Below are 23,113 nucleotides of genomic sequence, written 5' to 3' on the forward strand. Positions count from 1 at the left end.
AGAACTTTTAAACCTGGTTGCAGATACCTGCACTAAATAATAATTTATTCATCAAAAATTCATGCAGGATTCCTAGAAAAACTTAGGTATTCACGCATTTCCCTGGGGGTGGTGCAGTGCGTCAGGTTTCTATGATCTGGCAAAACAATGGACTCTGACCTAAACAAGCAAACCAACCAACAAACCAAAAAACAAAAACCTACATAAAAGCTTGGAATTCTTTTAAAACAATACTGTTAAGTAGGCTTTCCCTTCAGCAACCTGATTTATTTTGTTTTGTTTTCTACAACATGATCTAGAATTCATTTTGAGGTTTCAGAAAACAAACACAAAAATATCCTTAATTTTGATTTGCTACGTCCCTCACCCTCTCATTTGTCACGGATGCCAACAAGGATGCCAATAAGTAGTGGATCAGATAGATGTCCGATTCTGAGAGAGGCCCAGGCAGTTTTATTTGATATTTCATAGGCAGAAGGGGGGCATCTCTCTGAAAACATTATCTTGGTTTTACCTGCAGTGATGTCAGCTTTCAAACATTCTTGGCTAACTCTCTGTCCCTCACTAAAGGTCCCTTAAATTGTTCCTTTGAAGCCAAAAATTCTCCCTATATTACCTCAATCTCTTTTTCCCTAACATATTATTTGGTATTATGCATTTTTCTGAACCTCCCATCGGTATTTATTTGTGTGGATGTTCGTGAATTTTCAGTGTTTTAGATAGAGAATAAAGAGGCACTTTAACTTATAAGCACAAATTCAAAGCAATGTACCTGCATTTTTCTTAGTGAAGGGCTTACATTTTTTATTTTTTAATTTTTTTGGTAATCTCTATGTCCATGTGGGGCTTGAGCTCATGACCCTGAGATCAAGAGTCACATGCTCCATCTCCTGAGCCAGCCAGGTGCCCCGAAAGACTTCTTTTTAACAATAGACTTCCTCTTGAACTATAATTAGACTGTCACACATTCCAACAAGTCACACTGTCAGATATGCCCCATTATTTTTAGTCATCAAAATGCTCAAATTCTGTAGATAAGATATGTCAGTGTTGACAAAGAGAAATGCAAATATGCTGAAAGTGCCTAAAATGTCTCAATTCGTTAACTGATGATTTAGATGCTTTTTGATGGTCAAATAGAGCAAAAACAAAAACAAAAACAAAAAACCCAAAAACCCCACAGGTATTTTAATCATATACTCTTTCAAAATTTTGAAAAGCCAGTTAAAGCCTGTTTAATACTGACACATTCTTTGGGGCCCACAGGTCTAGAGCAAATAAAAGATTTAAAATTGGACCTCCCTGGTTTCCTAAACTACATGATGGTGTCCTCTTAAATTTCTGTATCTCCCAAACCTTGGTACTAGCAAACATCTGTCACACCCCAAAACAAACAAATATTTTGTAAGATCCAATTAATTCCGCAACGCTTTTCTTAATCTCTGTAGCTCCAGAGGTTGAAAACGTCATGGCTGATGGAGGGGTGCCAACACCTTTGTTCCTGGCTAATTCATGAAGTAGGAGTCCCAGATGATGGGAAGAAATGCACTGTGACCATAATGGCAAATGTCATCAGGAGATGGGGACGAGGGGCAAGAGACAATAATGGCTAGAACTAAAGAGAAATATACATGTCTAAGTGTTTTGCCACCAGCTACACAGCTCTATGCTCCCTACCTTTCTATGTTGCTTGCTGGCTCTGTTGAGTAAAATAACGTGTACAGGGAATGGATTCAGCCCAATGGAAAGAGAGCAGAAAAAGGACAAAGCTTCCTTTGAGTCCAATGTCCCAAAGACGAGATGCCTTTAACATTTGAGGTATGCAGAGAGGTAAGAGTGCTGCAACTTTTTTTTTTTTTTAAATCTATAGGAAGCCACAAACCTGCCAAGGTTCATTCACTAAAGCGGCGGTTGTTAATCCTTGATACATATTAGAATCACCAGATATTTAAAGAAAAATCCTGACATCCAGTTCAATACCCCAGACAGATATATCAGAATCTGGGGACAGGACCCAGGCATAAATATATTTTAATGCTGTCTAAACAATTGCAGAAAATAATATGCAGAAAAGTTTGAGAACCAGTGCACTAATGTGAACGTAGATTCCCAAGGGATCGTGTTAAAATGCAAATTCTGATTCAGTAAATCTGGGTGATGTCCCAGGCTCTGCATTTCTAATGAGCTCCCCAGTGATGCCGATGCAGATGATCCAGGGACCACTGTTTGAGTAACAAGGCACCAGCAAACTCACTGAAATAGTTGTAAACTTTTGTTTCCCTTCCCTATTTATGAGTATCTGTGGTTAATGCCTGAGGAGGGCAGTGATTTGGTCTCTGAACTTTAAATGTACAAATGATACTCCTCTCTTAACTCTATATAGCAAATCAGCTTATTTTGTGTCCAAAGCAAAACGTAGGCATGTTCGAGTACTTTCATATAGTGAGCTTGCAATTTCAAATTTTAGAGCAGCCCCAAACCACACACAAGGGCTGCTTGGGTTATAGGCGACCACAGTATACGTGGCTGAGATCTGTCATCCCTACCTCTTTCTAGAAGACAGAGACAGACTTACTTCAATAGAAACAGCTGTCGGAGGCACAGGCGTGTACTGGGGAATGTAGGTCCCTTGCATAGGAGCCGCAGCAGTCATATACTAGAGGGAATCAAAGAGAAATGCAGGTGAACTTGAGATTGCAACCAGCGAGAAAAATCGATATTACATGAAACTTTTTTAGATGTGTGGCCCACAGCCAGTGCACTAGTAAATCTATTTTAATACAGAATGAGGCAGTTCTTATCAGCATAGAATAGCCTTTGCTTACGGACTCGGTGCCAACAACAGCTCACCTCCACAGTATCACTCCCCTTCCCTCATTGTGGCTTCTAAAACATTCTACACTAGATCCCAACATTTCATTTTCCCATCGCAAACACACATTCCATAAGGGTAGGGATGGTGCCTGTTTTTTTCTTCCTCTCATTTTACAGCTAGCACCTATCACATAGTAGGCTCTCAACAAATCATTTGTTGAATGAATGAATCATCATATTGTTAGCAACAATTTCTTTTCTAACTAGAAGAGAAAGAAAAAAATAGAGGAAAAATGCAAGAAATACGTGTGTAGCAATATTCAGATTTGGCGCATGTCCTCGTTTTGCCATTTTCATATCACTTTTTTAGGTACAAAAGAAAAAGTACTACAGATCCTGACAAAGTCTTCTTTATGCCCTTCCCCCATTCCATTCTGGTGTCACTATCAGTATTTCCTTTTCAACTCCTTGAATTATCCCAATGCTCCTCACTTGGATGGACAATGAAACAGTCAAACCATTTTCCACCAGTTGTACCATCAGTAAAACATGCATTAGGAATAACCTGCATTTTTGCACTACAGAAAGGGGGCCCCCCCGAGAAAAGAACTTGCTCACCAACATAAGCACAAATTCCATAGTCGTGTTTCTAATACACATCTTTTTTGCAAATTCAACATTCTTCTCTTTGAGAATAGAATTTTCTATGGAATCAACTGTGTTATGGAGCTTCTAAACTTGACCAACATCACAAAACAAAACGTCAGAGCCAGAATCATCTACTGACGACAAATTTTCTCCATTCATTCATGAAGGTTAGAGAAATACTTTTTATGGAAAATTGCAAGCCTCTGATCCTTTAGTCTAAATTTGCTGAGTTCAAATATGAATGCTATGCATAAATATGCAAAACCTAAATTACTATGTTTTGTGTGTATCTTGGTACTTTCAGTATCTAAGTGACATGATGGTTCTGAATCAAGGGAAATATCTGAATGGAGATGAGCTCATCAGTTGTTGTTGTTGTTGTTGTTTAATATTCATGGAAAATGATAGCAATTAAGCAACTTTGGAATAAATGTATCTCCATCCTAAACTCAAAACCATCCTACTGTATCTATTTGCTAAAAATAGAGACAGCCTTAATGAAACAACCCTAAATCAAACAAATCAAACTGTTGTCTGTAATCCATATGTAGCAACAGATAACTGCATAACACTAAAACAACTAAGTTCAATTCCTATCTATGCAAAACAGCCTTGTAACTTAGACCAAGAGCAACTAATTGAAAGGCCTAGAGATATTACTAATTTGGCTTTATAGTTGAAAATCACCAGAGATTTCTATGCCCTATCCTCTGTGTTCTCGAAGCATCCATTACTTTTCTACTGAAATTGTCCAGATGGTCATCTCCTTAAAGGGATGAGCCAAACTTCTCATATGTCAGTATCTTCCAACAAACCACACCATGCCTGATGTGCCTGATGCTGAAGAAATAACTGTTCAATGGCTGAAGAAAAAGATATAAGAAGAAAGCCTTCTTGTTACGAATCTCGCATGCCCTTTCCTTAGTTGTTAATAATTCTGAGCTCATTGTGGATATTAATTTCACCACCTCCATACTATGTTTATATAACCTGTAAAACACACTTGAGCCAACTCTGCTCATCATTGTCCTTGTGTCTTTAGGCAGACATAAGTGCTCAGGTAGCCGATGGTTATCAATTTTTCAAACAAGTATAGAATTCTTGGAGTTACATTTCAGCAAATATTATTCCACATCTAGAGCCTTGGCAAGGTATCTGCCTTGCCAACAAAACTGCTCTAGGATGTATTTGGGAATAACAGTTCATTGGCCATTTCAGATAGATGGTTTGCTTATATTATACAGGTCATTAAAGTCCTTTGAGAATTATCTATAATATCTTATTTTTTAATGCTAGCTTGACTAAAAAACAGCTTTTTGTTTTCCAGTGCACTTTGGCAATGCTGCAGACTGTGTCTTCATTTATGATATTGCCATAGAATAAAAACTCTGTGAAACCAAGTTTTATAGCAGCCTATTTAAAGCTGATTAAACCAATCTTCCTTCTTTCCCCCTTTCCTTCTCTCCTCCCTCCCTCCTGGTAGCACCTACTAATTTTGCTTAGAACTAGTGCTCTAAGGGGCACCTAGGTGGCTCAGTCAGTTAAGCATCTGACTTTGGCTCAGGTCACAATCTCATGGTTTGTGGGTTCGAGCCCCATGTCAGGCTCTGTGCTGTGCTGACAGCACAGAGCCTTGAGCCTGCTTCAGATTCTGTGTCTCCTTCTCTCTCTGTCCCTCCCCTGCTCATTCTCTCTCTCTCTCTCTCTCTCTCAAAAATAAATAAACATTAAAAAACAGAACTAGTGCTCTAGGGAATATACTTTGGAAAAATCCTTCTTTAATTGAATCTCAGAAGTCTTAGATTTGTAGCAAGGGAGAGTATATTTTTGCCAACTATGAATTTATGTAAGCCCAGAGCTCATCTTATTGGGGCTCATGTTCTACCTTCTGGTGACAGTTTTCTAAGATTTATAATATACTAGTAAAAGAATACCTCACTGATTTAGGTATTTCCTATTCAAAAGTTAGTGGTTCTAAGCTTTACAAATGGTCCTAATAAGTGAGAGTGTATCCTTGGCATATAAATAGGACATCACTGGCACTTACCTACAGGACTACTTTGATCTGTCTCTGCTCCACTGTCTGTAGCCCTCAGGAGTCATTTCTGTGAGCTCGAAGTAGGGGCATGGCCTGGTCATTCGGAGCAATGCTCACTAGTTCTCTAGCTCACTGGTTCACTCTTGTCAAGCTAGAATTCTCAGGCAGCATAGTTAATGAAAAGTATTTTATGTGATTCTTAGCTAAGCTTCTTCAAATAACTCAGAGTAATTCAAAACCTCATCTGTGTTTTGTCCAATAGAACTGAATTAGTATATTTTCACAACTCCCATCGTATTCAGTGAAGTTGTGAACTGAACTACTGAGGGCACAAATTCATACTCATCTTTTTTTTAGAACAATGCCGTGAGCTAGGTGGGATGGTTTACCCATAGTCTTAGCTTAGATTGAGAAGCCAAGACCCCATGTGATGGGAAGAGACTTCAGTTCTTCTGACCCATGATTGAGCATACATGTTTACTTCTTTACCTTTGAATTTAAGTAGATAAGGGCCTAAGAGTTTCCTTTTGATTGTTCCCATGTAATATAGAGGTCAAGTTGGTTTTGTTGTTGTTGTTGCTAATGGGATCTAGAAACTGGAGATCCAATTAAGAAACATGGAATGATATTCCTTTGGTTAATATTTTTATTGACATTTAATTTCCATACATTTATTTTACTTTATACTCAGAGCACCTAGTTTCCTTCCAGGAGGGCGACTCCCTATGCTTAACTTATTTGATAATTTAACTTAAAGCATTTGATAATGTTGCTCCTCTGAACAGAACCAATAGAGATTTTATAGTATAATAAATGACTTCAGCTCAGTTCAACGTGTTGTGTGTATCTTTAATGGAAAAAAAATCTTTCTGGTTGAATTTTTATTTTTTTTGGTCACAGAAAAGATAATAATAGACAGACCTTGAGAACACTGTTTGAAAATTAAGGATAGGCTTATTTCAAACAAGTCAATACTATGGAGTTTTATGCCCCATAACACTATTATTTCTGGATAAACGTTTGCAATAAAACTCTTCAGTAGTAGACCTATATTTCTAGGATGAAGCCTCAAGAATTGAAAGCTTTGTAAAATTAGGAGCAAATTCTTACAGGAAATGGCTACAGCTTTGTGTAAGATCAACTCTCAGCTTTAGGTAATTGGTGACAAATAACTCTGAACTTTCTCGGCAAGCACAGTTTGATTTTCTTAAGAGCACAGATCAACTACAGTCAGACTTAATAATCCAGGCTGCACAAATACTGTTTAGATCTGGATGCCTCAGAGACTTCTTTTATTTTATCCAGCTACCAAATGACAAAAGACTATGAGAATGCCCTGTGATATAAAAAGTCTGCCCTTTTGACTGGATAAATTCCTGTGGATTACTTATTAAAACCATAACAAGAGTGGACATATATCCTTTAGGCTAATTTCTTTTATTGGTATGTCTCAAAAGCTAGAAAATATCTGCTACCACTCTTTCATGAGTACAAATTATTTTGCTTTTTTTTTTTTTTTTTGATACAATGGGGGATGGGAACCACATTCCAATGAGATGATAGGGATATAATGGATAAGTCCATACAACATTTCTTCATTGGTAGCAACTCAAAGTTTAGACATTAATGGAGACATTTTCTTTTTTTTTTCTGTTTTTTACATATTCTAAAAGCACTATATTTTCACATGGAAGTTTGAAGGAGACCTGAATAGCCATTTTCAAACCCACAGAATAAATTCCAGACTCCATTACTTGTTCCAAGAAGTCTAGACACTGCATCACCAAGATAGTTATACAAAGAGAGGGAAAAAGTGGTGAAATTGGAGAGGAATTGTGTTTTTGCCTATTTAAGTTAGAACAAACTGTTTCTGTTACTGTAGAATCATTGATTATTTCTGAGGAAACAAAGAAAACTTCAAATTTTTAGTTCTGGATTTACTTTCTCTTCCCCCACCAAAGCAAAACAAATATGTGTCATGTATTTCCTGTGAGGAAATTTTCATTAATACTTTGTAAAGCAAGGAATTTCCTACATTTGAATTTTTGCAATTTCCTAAAATAATTTATCAAACTTGTTCATTTGGAGTTGTCTTTACACTGCTTAGATTTTAAATTGGCGCTTCTAGTCATTGCTATAAAAGTCTTAAAGCTGCTTAACAAATTTCAGCAAGGATAGTTGTCCAGGTTCTATCAAACGTGGAAAGTAAGTAAGGATAGAGGAAAAGTTGTAAAAATGTACCTCAGAAAGGAAATTGAGCAGAAGAAAGCAGTATCATGGTAGGCAATGCTAACAGCATGCAGTATGAATTACTTTCAAAGTCAGTTACTGTCAAGTTCCTTTTAAAAAGGACGTTTGAGGATCTAGGAAACAACCTGGTTTGGGTGAATGGCTGGGGGAGAGGCATGGCATTACCTCACATAGAGGTATTCTGCAGTGTGAGGGACACATTTCTTAGATTTGTAAAATTCTATCATCTCAGAGCTGGGGAGAAATACCTGGACCCAGGATGGCAAGTTGGTATCATTTCACAGGCTTGCTTTGACTAAATAGTAACAGGTGCTTGGAGTGAAAAATCTAAGAATATATTCTAAGTCTCCATGCTATTCAATGAATGAGAGACCATCCACAGAGAGAAGGAAAGCTGGAGAGATTCTCCTTGAAAGGAAAGAGTGCCCACTTAGGGCATGAAAAGACTGGACACCTACATGGACCCCCACTGTACAGTCTTCCTATATTCTTTCTACTTTTGGAAAAGTTATTCTGGAGAATGACACGGATCCCCATCCAGAATAATGATAATGAATGCTTTCATGATGTTTTATGTTAGTATTAATTTATAAGGTAGAAATAACATAGATATAACAAATGTAGAAATAACAAAGGAGACAGTTGTGTAAAGTTAAATAATTATCCCTGAAGAGTAGGTGGAGGTGGACACAGAGAGTGACATATACTTTGCTTACTAGGAGTAAAAACACTCAAGGAGGAAAGATGGCCAGTGGATGGCTTGATAAAAATAGAAGCCCAGAATTCTTAGGAGTATGTAGTCTATATTATCTCACCCAGTTCCCCAGAACAGTGCTAAACATAATCCACAGAGAGGGGTGCATTAAACTATTCAATGAAAAACAGAAATAGTCATCATTGTATTCTGGGATGGTGCTGTTTTGTTGTTGTTTGTTTGTTTGTGGCACACAGTGAAGAGAGTAACAAGGAAGAGTCATGGAAGTTGTTTTCAGCTTGGAAATTTACAAAACCTCACCTCCTGCGCAACAGTGAGAAGTAGGCATTCCCATATAATCACAGGCTAAAGAGGCCTTCATTTTGCAGAGAAAGGGATTTTCAAGAATGTGTTAGAAAAATCCCAAGTTCATTAGGTTTGAGCTTGTGCACAGATCGCCAAGGTAGTAATAACAATAAGATACAGTACTATGCAAATGTAGCTGGTTAAGAAACTGTCTTAATATTTTAACTTGAAACAACTCTATATAGGCATCATGAATTCTTTCCACTCCCTCAAGTTTTAAAAAATCTTTGTTTTATTTACTTATTTAAAAATAATTATTATAATAATGAAGTTTAGCAAGGTTGCTGGATATACATCAATAAACAATTATTTCTATATATCAGCAGCAGACAATTAAAAGTTAAATCTAAAATGATACTAGATAGAGAGCATCAAAAAAATCAAATATCTAGATATAACTTTGAGAAAAGGCATGAAAACCTCTATGCTGAAGATGAGAAAGCATTGATAACAGGAATTCAATAAGACTTAAGCAAATGAAGAAATATACATCACATGCATGTATTAGATGATTCAATATTGTTAAAATGTTAATGCTCCTGAAAAGAATCTATACATTCAGTGTAATTCCAAAATAAATCTAAGAACATTCCTGGTAGAAGTCAATAATTGACTTCAAAATTTATGTGGAAATGCAAAAACCCAGAATATCCAAGACAGTTTTGAGGGAAACAAAGATGAAGGATGCATACTATTAGATGTCAAGATTTACTAAAACATCATGGTAATATGTGACATTGTTACATGGATAGAAAGAGTGTCATCATAACTCAATGTCAGCAAGAATGATCTTTTCAATAAATGCTGCTGGATCAGCTGGATATCTCTATAGGAAAAATGAGCCCTGAACCTTACCTCACACCATATGCAAAATTAACATGAGATAGATCAAAGGTATACATAGAAAAGGTATTTTAATATAGTTTTCTAAAGAAAATCGCAGAAAGCCTTCAGGATACTGAGAATAGCAAAGATTTCTTAAACATGACTAAAAAAGAGCTGAAAATAAAAGAAACTATTGATAGTTGGGCTTCTTTAAAACTAAGAATTGCTAGTTATCAAAAAACAGAGAAAAGATATTTATCATACATGTATCTGACAATGCTTATACATAGAATGTATATATTTTAAAAAATCCACAGTCAGTAAGAAGACAGAACACCAAATTTTAAAAAATTAGTTTGAATGAACTATTAATATACATAATAACTTAGATAAAACTCCATGAATTATGGAGAGCAAGAAAAAAATTTCCAAAAGATTGTATGCTGTGACTCAATGTATATAACATTTTCTATATGATAAATTTTAGAAATGGAGAACAAATTAGTGGTTGCCAAAGATTAGACATGAGGATATGAGGCTAATAGGGAGTAGTTATAAAAGTTATAAAAGTTCAACAGAAGGATTCTTGTGCTACTGAAATTGTTCAGTATCAAATGACTGTGGTGGTGGCTTCAAAAATTACATAGGTAAAAACTGTATAGAGAATAAACACACAAATGAATATAAGTAAAACTGGTGGCATGTGGATGAAATTTGTGGATTGCATCAATGTCAATACCCTGCTTGAGACATTATACTGTAGTTTTGAAAAATATTATCATTGGGGAAATTGAGGCAATTTTACAGGGGATCTCTCTCTATTTTATTTCTTGCACTTGCATGTGAATCTATAAATATCTCAATAAAAAGTTCAACTAACCCCCTTCAAAATCATATATATATATATATATGTAGTCAGACACTTCAGTAAGGAGAATATCTAAATTCCAAATGGCCAGTATGCATATGAATACATAAACTCACTCACTGGTCATCAGGAAAATGCAAGTTAAAAGTATTATCATATAACATTACACTCCTACCAGGATGGTAAAAATGACAAAGAATGACGAAAGCAAGTCTTGGAGACAATGATGAAAACTGGAAATCTCATACACTGCTAGTGGGAGTAAAATTGGTACACCCACTCTGTGAAACTGGCAGAATACTTACAGAATCTGTTAGCAAACAATCCACTCATAGGTATGTGCACAATAGAAATTCTTTCAAATGTGTACTAAGAGGGGCACCAGGGTGACTCAGTTGGTTAAGTGTCTGACTTTGGCTCAGGTCATGATCTCATGGTTTGCGGGTTCAAGCCCCACATCAGGCTCTGTGTTGCCAGCTCAGAGCCTGGAGCCTGCTTTGGATTCTGTGTCTCCCTTTCTCTCTGCTCCTCCCTTACTCATGCTCTCTCAAATATAAACATTAAAAAATTTTTAAAAAATGTATACTAAGAGATATGTGTCAAATATTTGGAGCAGCACTATTTATAATGGCTCCAAGCTAGAAATAACCTAAATGTCCATCAACAGTAGAATTAATAAATTGTAATATATTTATATTGCATGATAATATAAACAATGAAAAAACGCTTGCTCTACAAATATGGATGAATCTCACAGATATAATGTTGAATTTTAAAAAGGCCAGCATAAAAAGCCTCATACTGTGTGATTCTATTTACTTAAAGTTTGAAAAATCAAAACAAACCTATGCTGAAGGAAGTCAGGGTTGTGGGTACTTTTGTGGAGATAATAACGGGACAGGGACACAAAAGAGTCTTCTGTAATAATAAGACCTTTTATATCTTAATCTAGGTGGTAGATCTAAAACGTATTGATCTGTAAACTTATGAATTGTACATTCTTTTTTTAAAAAAAATGTTTTTATTTATTTCTGAGAGAGACAGTATGAGCAGAGTAGGGTCAGAGAGAGAGAGAGAGAGAGAGAATCCAAAGCAGGCTCCAGGCTCTGAGCTGTCAGCACAGAGCCCGACGTGGGGCTTGAACCCACGAACCCAGGTCAGATCATGACCTGAGCTGAAGTCAGATGCTTAACCGACTGAGCCACCCAGGCACCCCAATTGTGCATTCTTCTGTACATACTTTATACTTCTATAAAGGGGTTTACAATAAGAACCAACCAAGAAAAGGAAAGGTTGATCTTAGGGGAGGCAAGACCAACGTATCCATTTAAGCAGACTAAATGGATTCAGATACAAGAAGTTTGGGAGATTTGTAAGGTACCTATGTTTTTTTGCCATTGTTTCCATTTCGAGGCAAAGATATGAGGTGCTTGTGAGAGGTGGTAGGTTTGGGAGAAGGTATGACACGGTTGTCTTGGGGAACGAGAATGAATGGACCATGGACACGTGGTAAGATTTCTGGGGGGCGCTGAGGGCCCATTTAAGTTGTGTGCTCATAAAATTAATGTGAAACTCAGCAGCGTTGGTGGCTTGCTTTACTCTTGCCACGTTCAGCTGCTCACAGGAAGGGAGCGGACTGAGAATTGGATGCAAGCAGGATCCAAGTCTTACCAGGAGAGGACAATGGAGGAAGAGTGAGTAGGGGAGGGGAGGACACATGAAACAAAGGGATTGCAGTGTTCTACTCTGACATCTAAGCTAGGTGTGGGTGTGAGCAAATGAAGAAGAAAATTGATACTGACAAAGTGGCAGGTAATAAGCAGGTAGGCAGGCTAAACGGTGTCAAAGAATAATTGCAATAAGGTTTTCAACGTAGTCATAGAAGGAAGCAGGTGGTGGTGGTCCGAGAACTGCTGTTGAAATTGAACTACTATTCCAAATAGAGATTTGGAGTTGGTGCAGTGATTGCTAATAACAAATTCTAGGATACGGGTGGAAAAATGAGCAGCAGAAATGAGGAATTCAGGAAATGAGAGGTTGAGGTGTTCTATCATAAAATTCCAATGATAGATATATATTCCCTAAAAACTTTTAATGATAGATATATATTCTGAGCTTATCTTAGCTTTAAGTGAGTTTTAAGTTAGCATATATTATATGCCAAGTTTTAAGTAAGCATATATTATAGTGTTAAAACATGGATTGGGCCATAGGACATGACAAAACTTAGACGAAACAGATTTTGATACTAACCCACTGCATGGTCTGGATAGTTTATTTGTATTTTATCACCTTATATATATAAAGCTATTTAATTTTTATGTATTATTCATTATTGCCAATGTTACATTCACCACAGCACCCAGGAACAGAGAAGCTGATTAAATCCTTGCAAGCTGATTTTTTATATTAATTCTGCTTCCTTCTGTTAGTCTTTCATTTTGTGTTTGAATCTCCTGTCCGGTTATGCTTTTTCCTCATTGTTTCTTAACATTCTCCATTGTTTTTGCATATAGTATGGTTTATTGATGGTAAAGAATTAGAACTCTCTATAAAGTAGTGACCTTTTCAAATGAGACAAGCGAGTGCAGTCAAATCAACATTTATTTGAATCAATCTCTAAATGCGAGAGCATCCAAAAGAAACCACCTTTAACAAATGGCCTGACTGACTTATTATCTAGATGATCCTTTCATATACTTATAGGAACACAAAGCCCAACAACTAAGGTCCTCGGTTTCTTCAGACTCATTTAATCTTTTCTCTAGGAAACCAGGTTTTTATATTTTTAAAATTTTTATTTATTTTTTTCATTTTGGAAATGAAAGAGCTGAAGGACTTTGTCATGAAGAGAGACAAGTGAACTAAGAAGCCGTCAATGGAAACTCTGCTGTTTTCTGCTGAAGGCTGTGACTAAAACATTAATTTGGGCTAAGTAAAGACCCGTTGGAGGAAAGGAACTGATCCAGGGTGCCACCCACACTATAAATTCTATTTGCACGCAAAACATTTCCTCTGACCCACCTCAGGCCCACACATTGTGAATGTCAGTCTTCCCACTGGACCAGAGTAGACACAACAAGAGGAAAGGTTGAGAGTGCCCCGCGATATCCTTTGAAATAATCCAGGGTCTACAAGAGTCAACAAACATGTTTTTTTATTGTGTTTGTTTTTCAGGGATGAGACCTTCAGAGACGGAACTTGACCTATCCGACTAGTTAGAATATTCACATCAGAGACTGATCCATATGGATGAGGAGCAAATGAAGGCGAGCAGGGAGGAAAGGGGAAAGAGGAGATGGAACAACATTCTAAATAAGGAGGAAGGAAGAAAAAGCAACAATGAATAGGAAACTGCACAAATAAGGTGTAAAGGTATTTGAGAAAAGTACTTCTAGGAACTGTTCATATTTAGATAAAAACACACAGATTTACAGGGCACTGCTCTATCCATGTGAGCATATTTAACTTTGGCAATGCAAAATCAACATGGATGAATTTCTGCCAGGCTACACATACTACCATTCTTTCCTTCAAGGATATGAAGAGTTCAAAGTCAAGAGCCAAGTGCAAAAAGACAGGAGGACTGGAAGGAAATAGACTTTCTGGTGCCAGACTGCAGATTCCACTCCTCACCACAAAATATGGAGAACAGTTTGTTTGATGGCCGATGTCAAACAAGGGAGAGACAAAGAATATTATGTTGGTGTACACTTCAGCCCACTCTCACTGAATTCATAGAATCACTGTGACCTACATCACCTCACCTTCAGCTTTACCCAAATCTGCCTGCTCACAGTGATGAGTACTCCCCTCGTAACTGCCTTCCTCTGTGCTTTAGCTTTCCACTATGTTCTAACCTCTTTGTATCCACTAACAACACAAACAAAACCTGCTTCTCAAACAGTCCAGATGCTAAATTCCTATATGAAACCTTGTTTCTATCCCTGATTTGGAAGCGATCATCCTCTCTTCTCATATCCGACAGCTCTTTATCTGTACTTCTGCTACAGCTCTTGGCAGTCAAGCTGTGGAAGCTCGTGAAGGCACTGTGCCTGATTCATCATGGTTGGCACTTAATGTGCAATTATTGAGTGAATGAGTGATTGCAGAAATGGATGAATAATTCAGCACTCTGGATGGAACACTCAAGCTGTATAACCCACAGGAGCCATACAGTCGTCCAGGGAAGAGCACAGAAATCCTTATCCTCTTGATGCCTGTGATGACTGATTTGACTGCGCTAAAGGATGCCCAGGGAGCTGGAAAAACATTATTTCTGAGTGTTTCTGTGGGGATTTTCTCCAGAGAATTCTAACATTTGAATTGGTAGTCTCAGTAAGGAAGATTACTTACCAACCAGCCAATTCCCTAAGGGCTTGAATAGGACCAAAAAAAAAAAAAAAAAAAAAAAAGAATGGTAAAGAAAAGGTGATTGCTCTCTCTCACTCTTAAGCTGAGACATCAATTCTCCTGCCCTCAGACATGGGAGCTTTTGGTTTTCCAGATTTTGTTTTGTTTTGTTTTGACTTAGAGACTTACACCACTGGCTCCCTCGATTCAGATTTGGACTTAACTATATCACCAGTTTTCCTGGTTCATCAACCTGTAGGTACAGACTGTGGGACTCCTTGGCCTCTGCAAATATGTAAGCCAATTCCTATAATAAGTTACCTCCTAATCTATTTATCTATCTATCTACCTCTGTAGCTTGTCTATCTATCTACATGTCTATCTTCTATCTGTCTATCTACCTACTTACCTATCTCCTACTGGTTCTGTTGCGGTATAGAACCCTAACACAATGTCTAGTCCATAAATGAATTAATAGACAAAAGTGCTTAGAGTGTATCTTCAAGTTTGGCATTTCTTTGGAAGCACACTATGGCTTCCAAAGCTAATTATTAAGGGTAGAGATGAGACTTTCCTAAGGCCTACCAAAATTCTTTAATATAAAGTACTTAATATTTGTGGAGACTCTTGATTAGGGCCTTCAAATGATGGAAACCCCAATTGTAAAAAAGGCCAGGTTCACTCAGGAATCCAAACTGTGAGGACCACTTCAAGTGTGACTGAGGACACCTCAAATGTATTAAATGCAAATTTGGCACATGAATAGAAAACCATTGGATTTTTAAGGGAAATACCAGAAACTCAGGGAGAATCAGGTCAGCATGCTTGTGAACAGAAGGGGAAACAAATGGAATCCTTCCATTGGAATAGGTTGAAAGGTGAATATTTGGAATTGTTTCATTGGAGAGAGAGAGAGAGAGAGAGATATGACCCAGGATAAAGGAAACAAATTCAAGTCCCATTATTATTTAAAAAAAATTTTTTTTAATGTTTTATTTATTTCTAGGAGAGAGAGAGAGAGACAGCGTGAGCAGGGGAGGGTCAGAGAGAGAGGGAGACACAGAATCCGAAGCAGGCTCCAGGCTCTGAGCTGGCAGTCAGCACAGAGCCCGACGCGGGGCTCAAACCCACGAACCGCGAGATCATGACCTAAGCGAAAGTCGGACGCTTAACCGACTAAGCCACCCAGGCGCCCCCCATTATTATTATTATTAATGATGGTAGTGAGGGTGATGGCAAGAGAGCAGCTGAAGTGATACACAATGTTTTCTTGGCTGGAGAGAGAAAGAAATGGAATAGGGAAGATTGATGGCTGCAGCAGAAAAGGAGAGATGCAGAAGGAAATGCTGATAAATAAGCACAAGGGCTTTAAGCTTTCAGAGGGGAAGCCATTATGGTTAATCCACAGTGTGGTCTTTGACATGGGTGACTGGAGTTGCATAAGGTGAAGGTCATTGGAATCAAGGAAGTTAAGGGATGTTGACACTATGATAAGAATGAGGCAGGCGTTGGAGGCAAGAGGAGGCTAATGACAAAAGGTCATGCTGACTGTGGGTGTTGGCAAGGAGGTCAACGAAGGAGAGCACAAAGAAGAGGATGCTTTTCCATCCTGGAGGTGGTGTCATTAAAATAAGAAATTTTCACACCATCCACAAGAGGCAACAGTGATGTAAAAGACCTCCTTTGAGCTCCATTGGTCACACGAAAAAGTGAAGTCTCTATCCAAGAGGGTTGTTGAGGAAGGACATATGCTTAGGACAAAACAGATTGTAGGTGAGACATGCAGAAGACATAATTTTTGTGTGAGGAGCATGAAGACACAAAGGAATTTATCTTTGAGTTTTATAAAGCACTTCCAGAAAGACACTGAGGAAAAGACAGCACAGGGGGCCAGTAGTAAAAGGGGGGCCCATTGGGCAAGCAGTATGAAGGATCTTGAGAATAAAGACTATGAAGGAAGAAGCCCCAGCAGACTGAATTAGGATGGTGATTCCAGAGATGAAAGACATTGAGAAACCTATTGGCATTTGCTCACCTCCAGGTTCCAGCCAGGCTAGGTGAGATCTCAGGTGGTTTCACAGCCTGATACATAAATGCTAAACTACTACCTGTTGGATATATAAATATTCTTTCTTCTTTTTTTTACCCCCACCTGCTCATTACTAGAGGCCATCTACTCTAGAGAGTCGAAAGAAAGACTGTACATTTGAATTCAAGTTCAGTCTAAGCCTAAGCAAATGGGTCCTGTATGGAACTGTACAAAATGAATGATTCTTGAAAAATGCTTTTCAGAAACCACAGTTGGTATTATTAGTCTTTACTCATGAGTGCTTTCACAATTTCTTAAGGGATACAGATTGTTATTATTACCAATAATAACTCTCCTTATCGTTGGTGTCGATCAGAAAAGCTTCTCTGAAAGATAGCCAAACCTTCCATTCATAAAATAATCGAGCAGCAAAATGAAGTTCTTTTCTTCTGGTTCTGTTTCTTGTTCTTTGTTTTTGCTGTTGTTATTATTTTGAGTAAATTAATTATTATGTGTTAGGGCATATTAACACATTGATACAGTATTTTGGGGGCTCTCTAATTTAACACATAAGAAATATCCTTATTTTATGAATGCCTTGTTTGTTTTACTTTCTGGCATCTGGATGCTTGACAATAAACTGATTTGAGGGTTGATTCATAGTTTATCATATTAGTTTGAAGAGCATCTAAAAACTAAATTACTCTACCACTACACTTCAAATTTAGCAAAGGAATGATAAAAATAATGATATTCACAGTAAATATGCATGTATTCAGGAATAAAAAAATGGAAACTTCATTTTTTAAGACAGTTGTTAATGCCTATTGCAAAAGGATCTCTCCATTTGGTCATGAGTATCAGATCAAAAAAATATCAATACATTTGTTTTCAAAATAATTGTTACCTATTTAGCAATAGGGGTTTAGAAGTAATTTTCAATTTAATAGTTTCAAGGCAATATGCAAGAAAGTTAAAGTCTCTGTAGAATAATAACAATCAATAAAACTGGGAAAAATATGTCTATGTTGTTTAGCATGATATTTAAGAAAGAGCTAAGTGTTTATCTGGCACAAATCTAAGTTTTCTTGTAAGATACAGTCAAACATTCATTCTTTAAATTTTTTTTTTTTTTGTAAATACTAATGAAATAATGGATACAAGGACCTTAGCTTAGGGCTGGGTACCTATTAAGAGCCTAATAGACCTAACTATTATTGGTCATTATTATTGATTTTATTTTTGTTGGTATTATTATTATGACAAGACAAAACTTTCATTATCTTAATAGGATCAGCTTAGGCAGGAAACACTTATTTTCTCATAGAAATTACATTGAAATATCTGGGTTGGAAACAGGGCCCCAAAGGCATGGGTGACAGACCCTTACCCTACAGGAAAAGATAGTTATAAAAAGGGGAAATGGGAAAAGCTTCCGTTACTCTGAGTAGGATTTTGTGTGAAAACTGGGAAGGGGGTAATGCACATCTGAATTAATGCAATACAGAATAGAGAGAACAGATGGAGGTGCCTAGCATGCCCTAGAAAAGTTTCCCTCTTTCAGAAAACTGTGGACTTCCAAAGGGTATGGAATTCAGGGTTCTAGCCAATCATATCTGATTTCAAAATATTGGGGTACCCAGGGACATCTGGAAAACATTCTTAAATGAAGAAGGTCAAATTGAGTATGGTCAACTTGAAAAGGCTGAAAAGTTACCTTCAATCTTAATATTTTCTGGAAACTATTAGAAAATTTTTGGAAAAAATAAGAAATAAACAGTTTGATCATGGACAGAGAAAGTAAGAAGTTTTATTTAAAAAACAAAACAAACAAAAAACTAATGGATATAAAAATGAAATAAACAAAAGGACCAGAAGTGTTCTTTCTTAGGTGGTGGCATAGAGGAAGTAAGGCAACCAAAAGTCAATACAGATATCACACTACTCTTATTTTTTATCTCCCTATTTTCCTTGACCTGGTCCCACTTAGTTCCACTGTTCTTGACTTTATCCTAGAGGACTTTAGTGTTTATGTAGAGCTTGGGGACACTCTTTCATTAACTCACAGGCTACTATGAGCACTATTTTCCTAGAACATTAACTACAGATGTTTCTAGAATTTTGGGCCTGCTTTTCTCTTTCCTTTGACCAAAGGAATTGTGTTTCCCACATATCATTAAAAAATATTTATGAGAGGAAACTATGCTTATGCAACCTCCTTAATGAATTTCATGCCCACTTACAGAAAATAAAAATATATGGGTTTGAATTTCTTAAAAATGACCCTTAATTCTTATCTAAAGGATATCTACAAAACAAGAAGAGAAATTTAAAAGGATCAATGACTAAACTGTGACTCAAGATCACATGATAAAATAAATACGGATTCTAGAAAGCACCATATGAACAATGGCAAGAAGGAAAGTGCAGTGATCATTTTTTTTTCATACCCACTCAGCATCCATTTCCACTTCTCAATAGTAACCCATATTTCCTTTGAGAATCTTTATGTCCCCCTTTCCCAACCAAGTAGTTAGAATGTGGTTAACTTCACAGTAAGTGAAATCTGATCCCTTATCCAGAAATGAATGAAAGTAAACCTACAGAGCCACTGAGACTACAGAAGATGTTTATTGGAGCTTCTGGTAAAGGAAAACACTCTTGGGTGGCAGGGTCGGGGAGGGGGTTGTTGTTGTTGTTGAGACTTCCAGAAATGAACTTTTCTTTTCTCTGGGTGGAGGACAGTGTGAGTACATGGGGTCGTCGCTGGGACAGCCACTCTGCCACCAGGACAGGGAAATGGGGCTGGGTTTGCCAGATGTGAGGCTGTGGAATGCAGATGATGTGCAGCTACGCAGAAAGAAAACACATCATTGGAGCCATTAAATTAAACCATTGTGAGCTGAATGTTTAAGTACTACCACAGTTGGGGAGGTCTTATGAATTTAAAAGAGGAAATTAGGCCAAAGAGAAAATGAGCTAAAAAACACACAACATTATCAGCTCACATAGAACTGGCAAAAACAACGGCAGGCCAGAAAAAGGTCTCCCTGCTACCTTGTCTGTCAGGCATTTTATCCTTTCTTATCCTGTCAAAAAAAGTTGCCGATGGAACTTTCTCTGACCTTGGCTGTTTAACCACATCCAGTTTGCTTAATTACTTTAAATATTTTTCATTACTATTTACAGCATCTCAAGAACATTTCCTAATTAGGAGACTCTAGTTAGAATTTTCTCAGAGCTTTGCAGAAGCTCATCTGGGAGAATGGCCACCACCATCCTGCATCTGGTTGCAGCTTAATGTGGAAACAATCTGTCACAGGGCCTGACATTCCAGGACTGGGGTTAAATGTTAACACATTCAGAAATTACTCTTTTACTGTTTAATAGGCCCTCGGGAAGGAGGTGAGGGAATCCTGAGAAACGGGCTCAGGTCTGTTTTGATGAAGCAAAGAATTGTAAGATTAGTCTACTTGATTGGATAGGCCCCAGAGATCCAAAAATGTTCCGAGACAGTTCTTAGAAAAGCTTAGCAGAGGGGAACAGAAAGTGGAGTATGATTTGTACTGATTTTGCAAATGCCACTAAGTATTAGGGCTATTGTCTCCTGCCACCATTTCTGCTATCGTATCACTTAGCTTTCCTACCTGGCTGGATATGCCATATCTTCTTATAACTAGGTAGTAATACCTAGTAAGCACAATATAATAGTACTTTCAAGTGTACAGTATCATGGTTCAACACTTGCATACATCACCCAGTGCTCATTACAATAAGTGCTCTCCTTCATCTCCATCACCTATTTCACCCACCTCCCTTCTGGTAGCCATCAGTTTGCTCTCTAAAGTTAAGAGTCTGCTTCTTGGTTTGCCTTTCTATTCTCTTTTTTTTCCCCTTTGCTTGTTTTTGTTTGTTTCTAAAATTCCACATATGAGTGAAATCACATGGATTTGTCTTTCTTTGACTGACTTATTTCACTTAGCATTATACTCTTAGCTTCATCCATGTCATGGCAAATGGCAGGATTCTGGAATCATTGTGTAGATGTGTCTTCTTTATCCATCCATCAGTTGATGGACACTTGGGCTGCTTCCATATCTTGAGCATTGCAAATAATGCTGCTATAACATACAGGTGCATGTATCCCTTGGAACTAGTGCTCTTGTGTTCTTTGGGTTGAATTCATACAGCAGTGTGATTTCTGGATCATAAGGTAGTTCTGTTTTTAACTTTTTGACGAACCTCCATACTATTCTCCAGAGTGGCTGCACCAGTGTGCATTCCCAGCAACAGTGCAAGAGGGTTCCTTTTTCTCCATATCCTCACCAACACCTGCTGTTTCTTGTGTTGTTGATTTTAACCATGTTGACAGGTGTGAGGTGATATCTCATTGTACTTTTGATTTGCATTTCCCTGATGATGCATGATGGCCAGCATCTTATACGTCTGTTGGCTATCTCAACAGGTTCTTTTAAATAACAAAAGCAACATGGGATGAAGCTACGCTGGATGTAACCTGTTCTCTAAAAAGCTTTGCAAGAAAAGCCTTCACTGTGGATTCTTTTTATTCAGTATCTTCCAAATCACATTCCATAAAAGGAGTGTTCCAAAGAATTTTTTTTACAGGTGTTCCATATACAAAGTTATCTCTGAGTTAACAAGTTTAAAAAATGAGGGAATAAACCAATCATATAGACATTTTTGTTTTTCATAGTGGGGGAGGGGAGGGTCCCTGTCTCTCCTTTCCTCTTTCTTTCTTTACATCCACCATTTTCTTACCCCCACCCCTGCAGGACTTCTCAGTGTTTAATGGGCAAATATTTATTGTAAATCTGTAAGCATCTTTAGGTACAGATCGCAACATTTCCTAAGTGCACAGGATCTTAAAACTTTTGTTTTTTAAAGTACATTAACATTTCATGAGACTAAGATGCATTCTCAAGGACCCTGGTTTTTAAGCCTGGCTTTACACTAGAATTGCCTGAGCAGCTTTAACAAAATACTCGTGCCTGGATCCCACCTACAGATAGCCTGATTTAACGGGTCTGGAGCATGGCCTGGGTGTTTGGATATTTAAATCTCCCCTGGTGATTCTAATATCCTAAAATTTTAGACATGCTATCTTAGGAGTTGTTTGGGAAATTATGCTTACCTATGTTCTATAAGGAAATCTATGTTTCACATAATGACCAAAAAACTAATCAAGTTTAAGTGATACATTCAAGTTTTGTACTCCGGATTTCTATCATTCTTCCTTGGAGTTTTATCTTACATTAAGAACAGGAAAGGAAAACAGAAACATATATATGTGTACATACATATATATGTGTGTGTGTGTGTGTGTGTGTGTGTATGTATGTATGTGTGTGTGTGTGTGTGTGCAGGTGTGCGTGTATCCCCAAAGGAATTGAAAATAATTGTAAAGGCATGAGATGCAGGTAAAACATATTCTTCCGAATTGTACACAGCATTCTTTCTGTAGCACTGGCTACATAGGGTGTGGGATTCATGGGAAGGAGGAGAGAAAAGTCCAAGTGTCTTCATTAGCAGTGAGTTACAGTGAGTCTATGGACAATGAAGGTCAACCTGGGTGTGAAACTGGGGACTCAGTTGTAAGCTTTGTTTTCATTTTTTCATATTTTAGAAATACAAACAGTAAATAATCAGGATTAAATGTTGCCAGTTACAAAAGAGCATTAATATCCAAGTACAGTATAATCCTTTTAGCTGTATTTGACACCAGTGGGAAATAAAAGCAGCCAATTTAGTCACTGTTTTAATTACTAGAGGCTCAAAAGAATGTGCTGGTGAGGCAGATGCTTGTTGATATAGTGTAATTGCATATATATGCATATATTGCAATTATATATATAATGCATAATATTACATATATAATGCACATGAGTCCTGGTCATGTGCATAATATTATATATACATATATAATAGGTATGTATTAATACATACATATATATGTATACATATATACATATATAATATGTATATACATATATAATATATAATATTATGCACATGAGTCCTGGTCCTCTCCAAATAGAGCTTTAAGGGGCACCCGGGTGGCTCAGTCATAAGCATCAGACTCTTGGTTTCAGCTCAGGTCATGATCTCACAGTACATGAGCTTGAGCCCAGCAGTGGTCTCTGTGCTGACAGCATGGAGCTTGCTTAGGATTCTCTCTCCCTCTCTCTCTGCCCCTCCCTCACTCTCCCT

General features: G+C 37.4%; 1 protein-coding gene across 1 annotated transcript in view; it reads right to left on the reverse strand.

Annotated features, from left to right (window-relative positions):
• The window catches only part of LOC120224136 (RNA-binding motif, single-stranded-interacting protein 3-like), a 420,254-nt gene that overhangs the window by 10,305 nt on the left and 386,836 nt on the right, over positions 1–23,113 (reverse strand). The window contains exon 13 of the mRNA XM_039222358.1: positions 2,576–2,656. Within this exon, the coding sequence (XP_039078289.1) occupies positions 2,576–2,656 (81 nt within the window). The remainder of the gene's footprint in view (positions 1–2,575; positions 2,657–23,113) is intronic.

This window comes from Hyaena hyaena, unplaced genomic scaffold (assembly GCF_003009895.1).
Source record: "Hyaena hyaena isolate Hyena2069 unplaced genomic scaffold, ASM300989v1 scaffold_1117, whole genome shotgun sequence".
Lineage (NCBI taxonomy): Eukaryota > Metazoa > Chordata > Mammalia > Carnivora > Hyaenidae > Hyaena > Hyaena hyaena.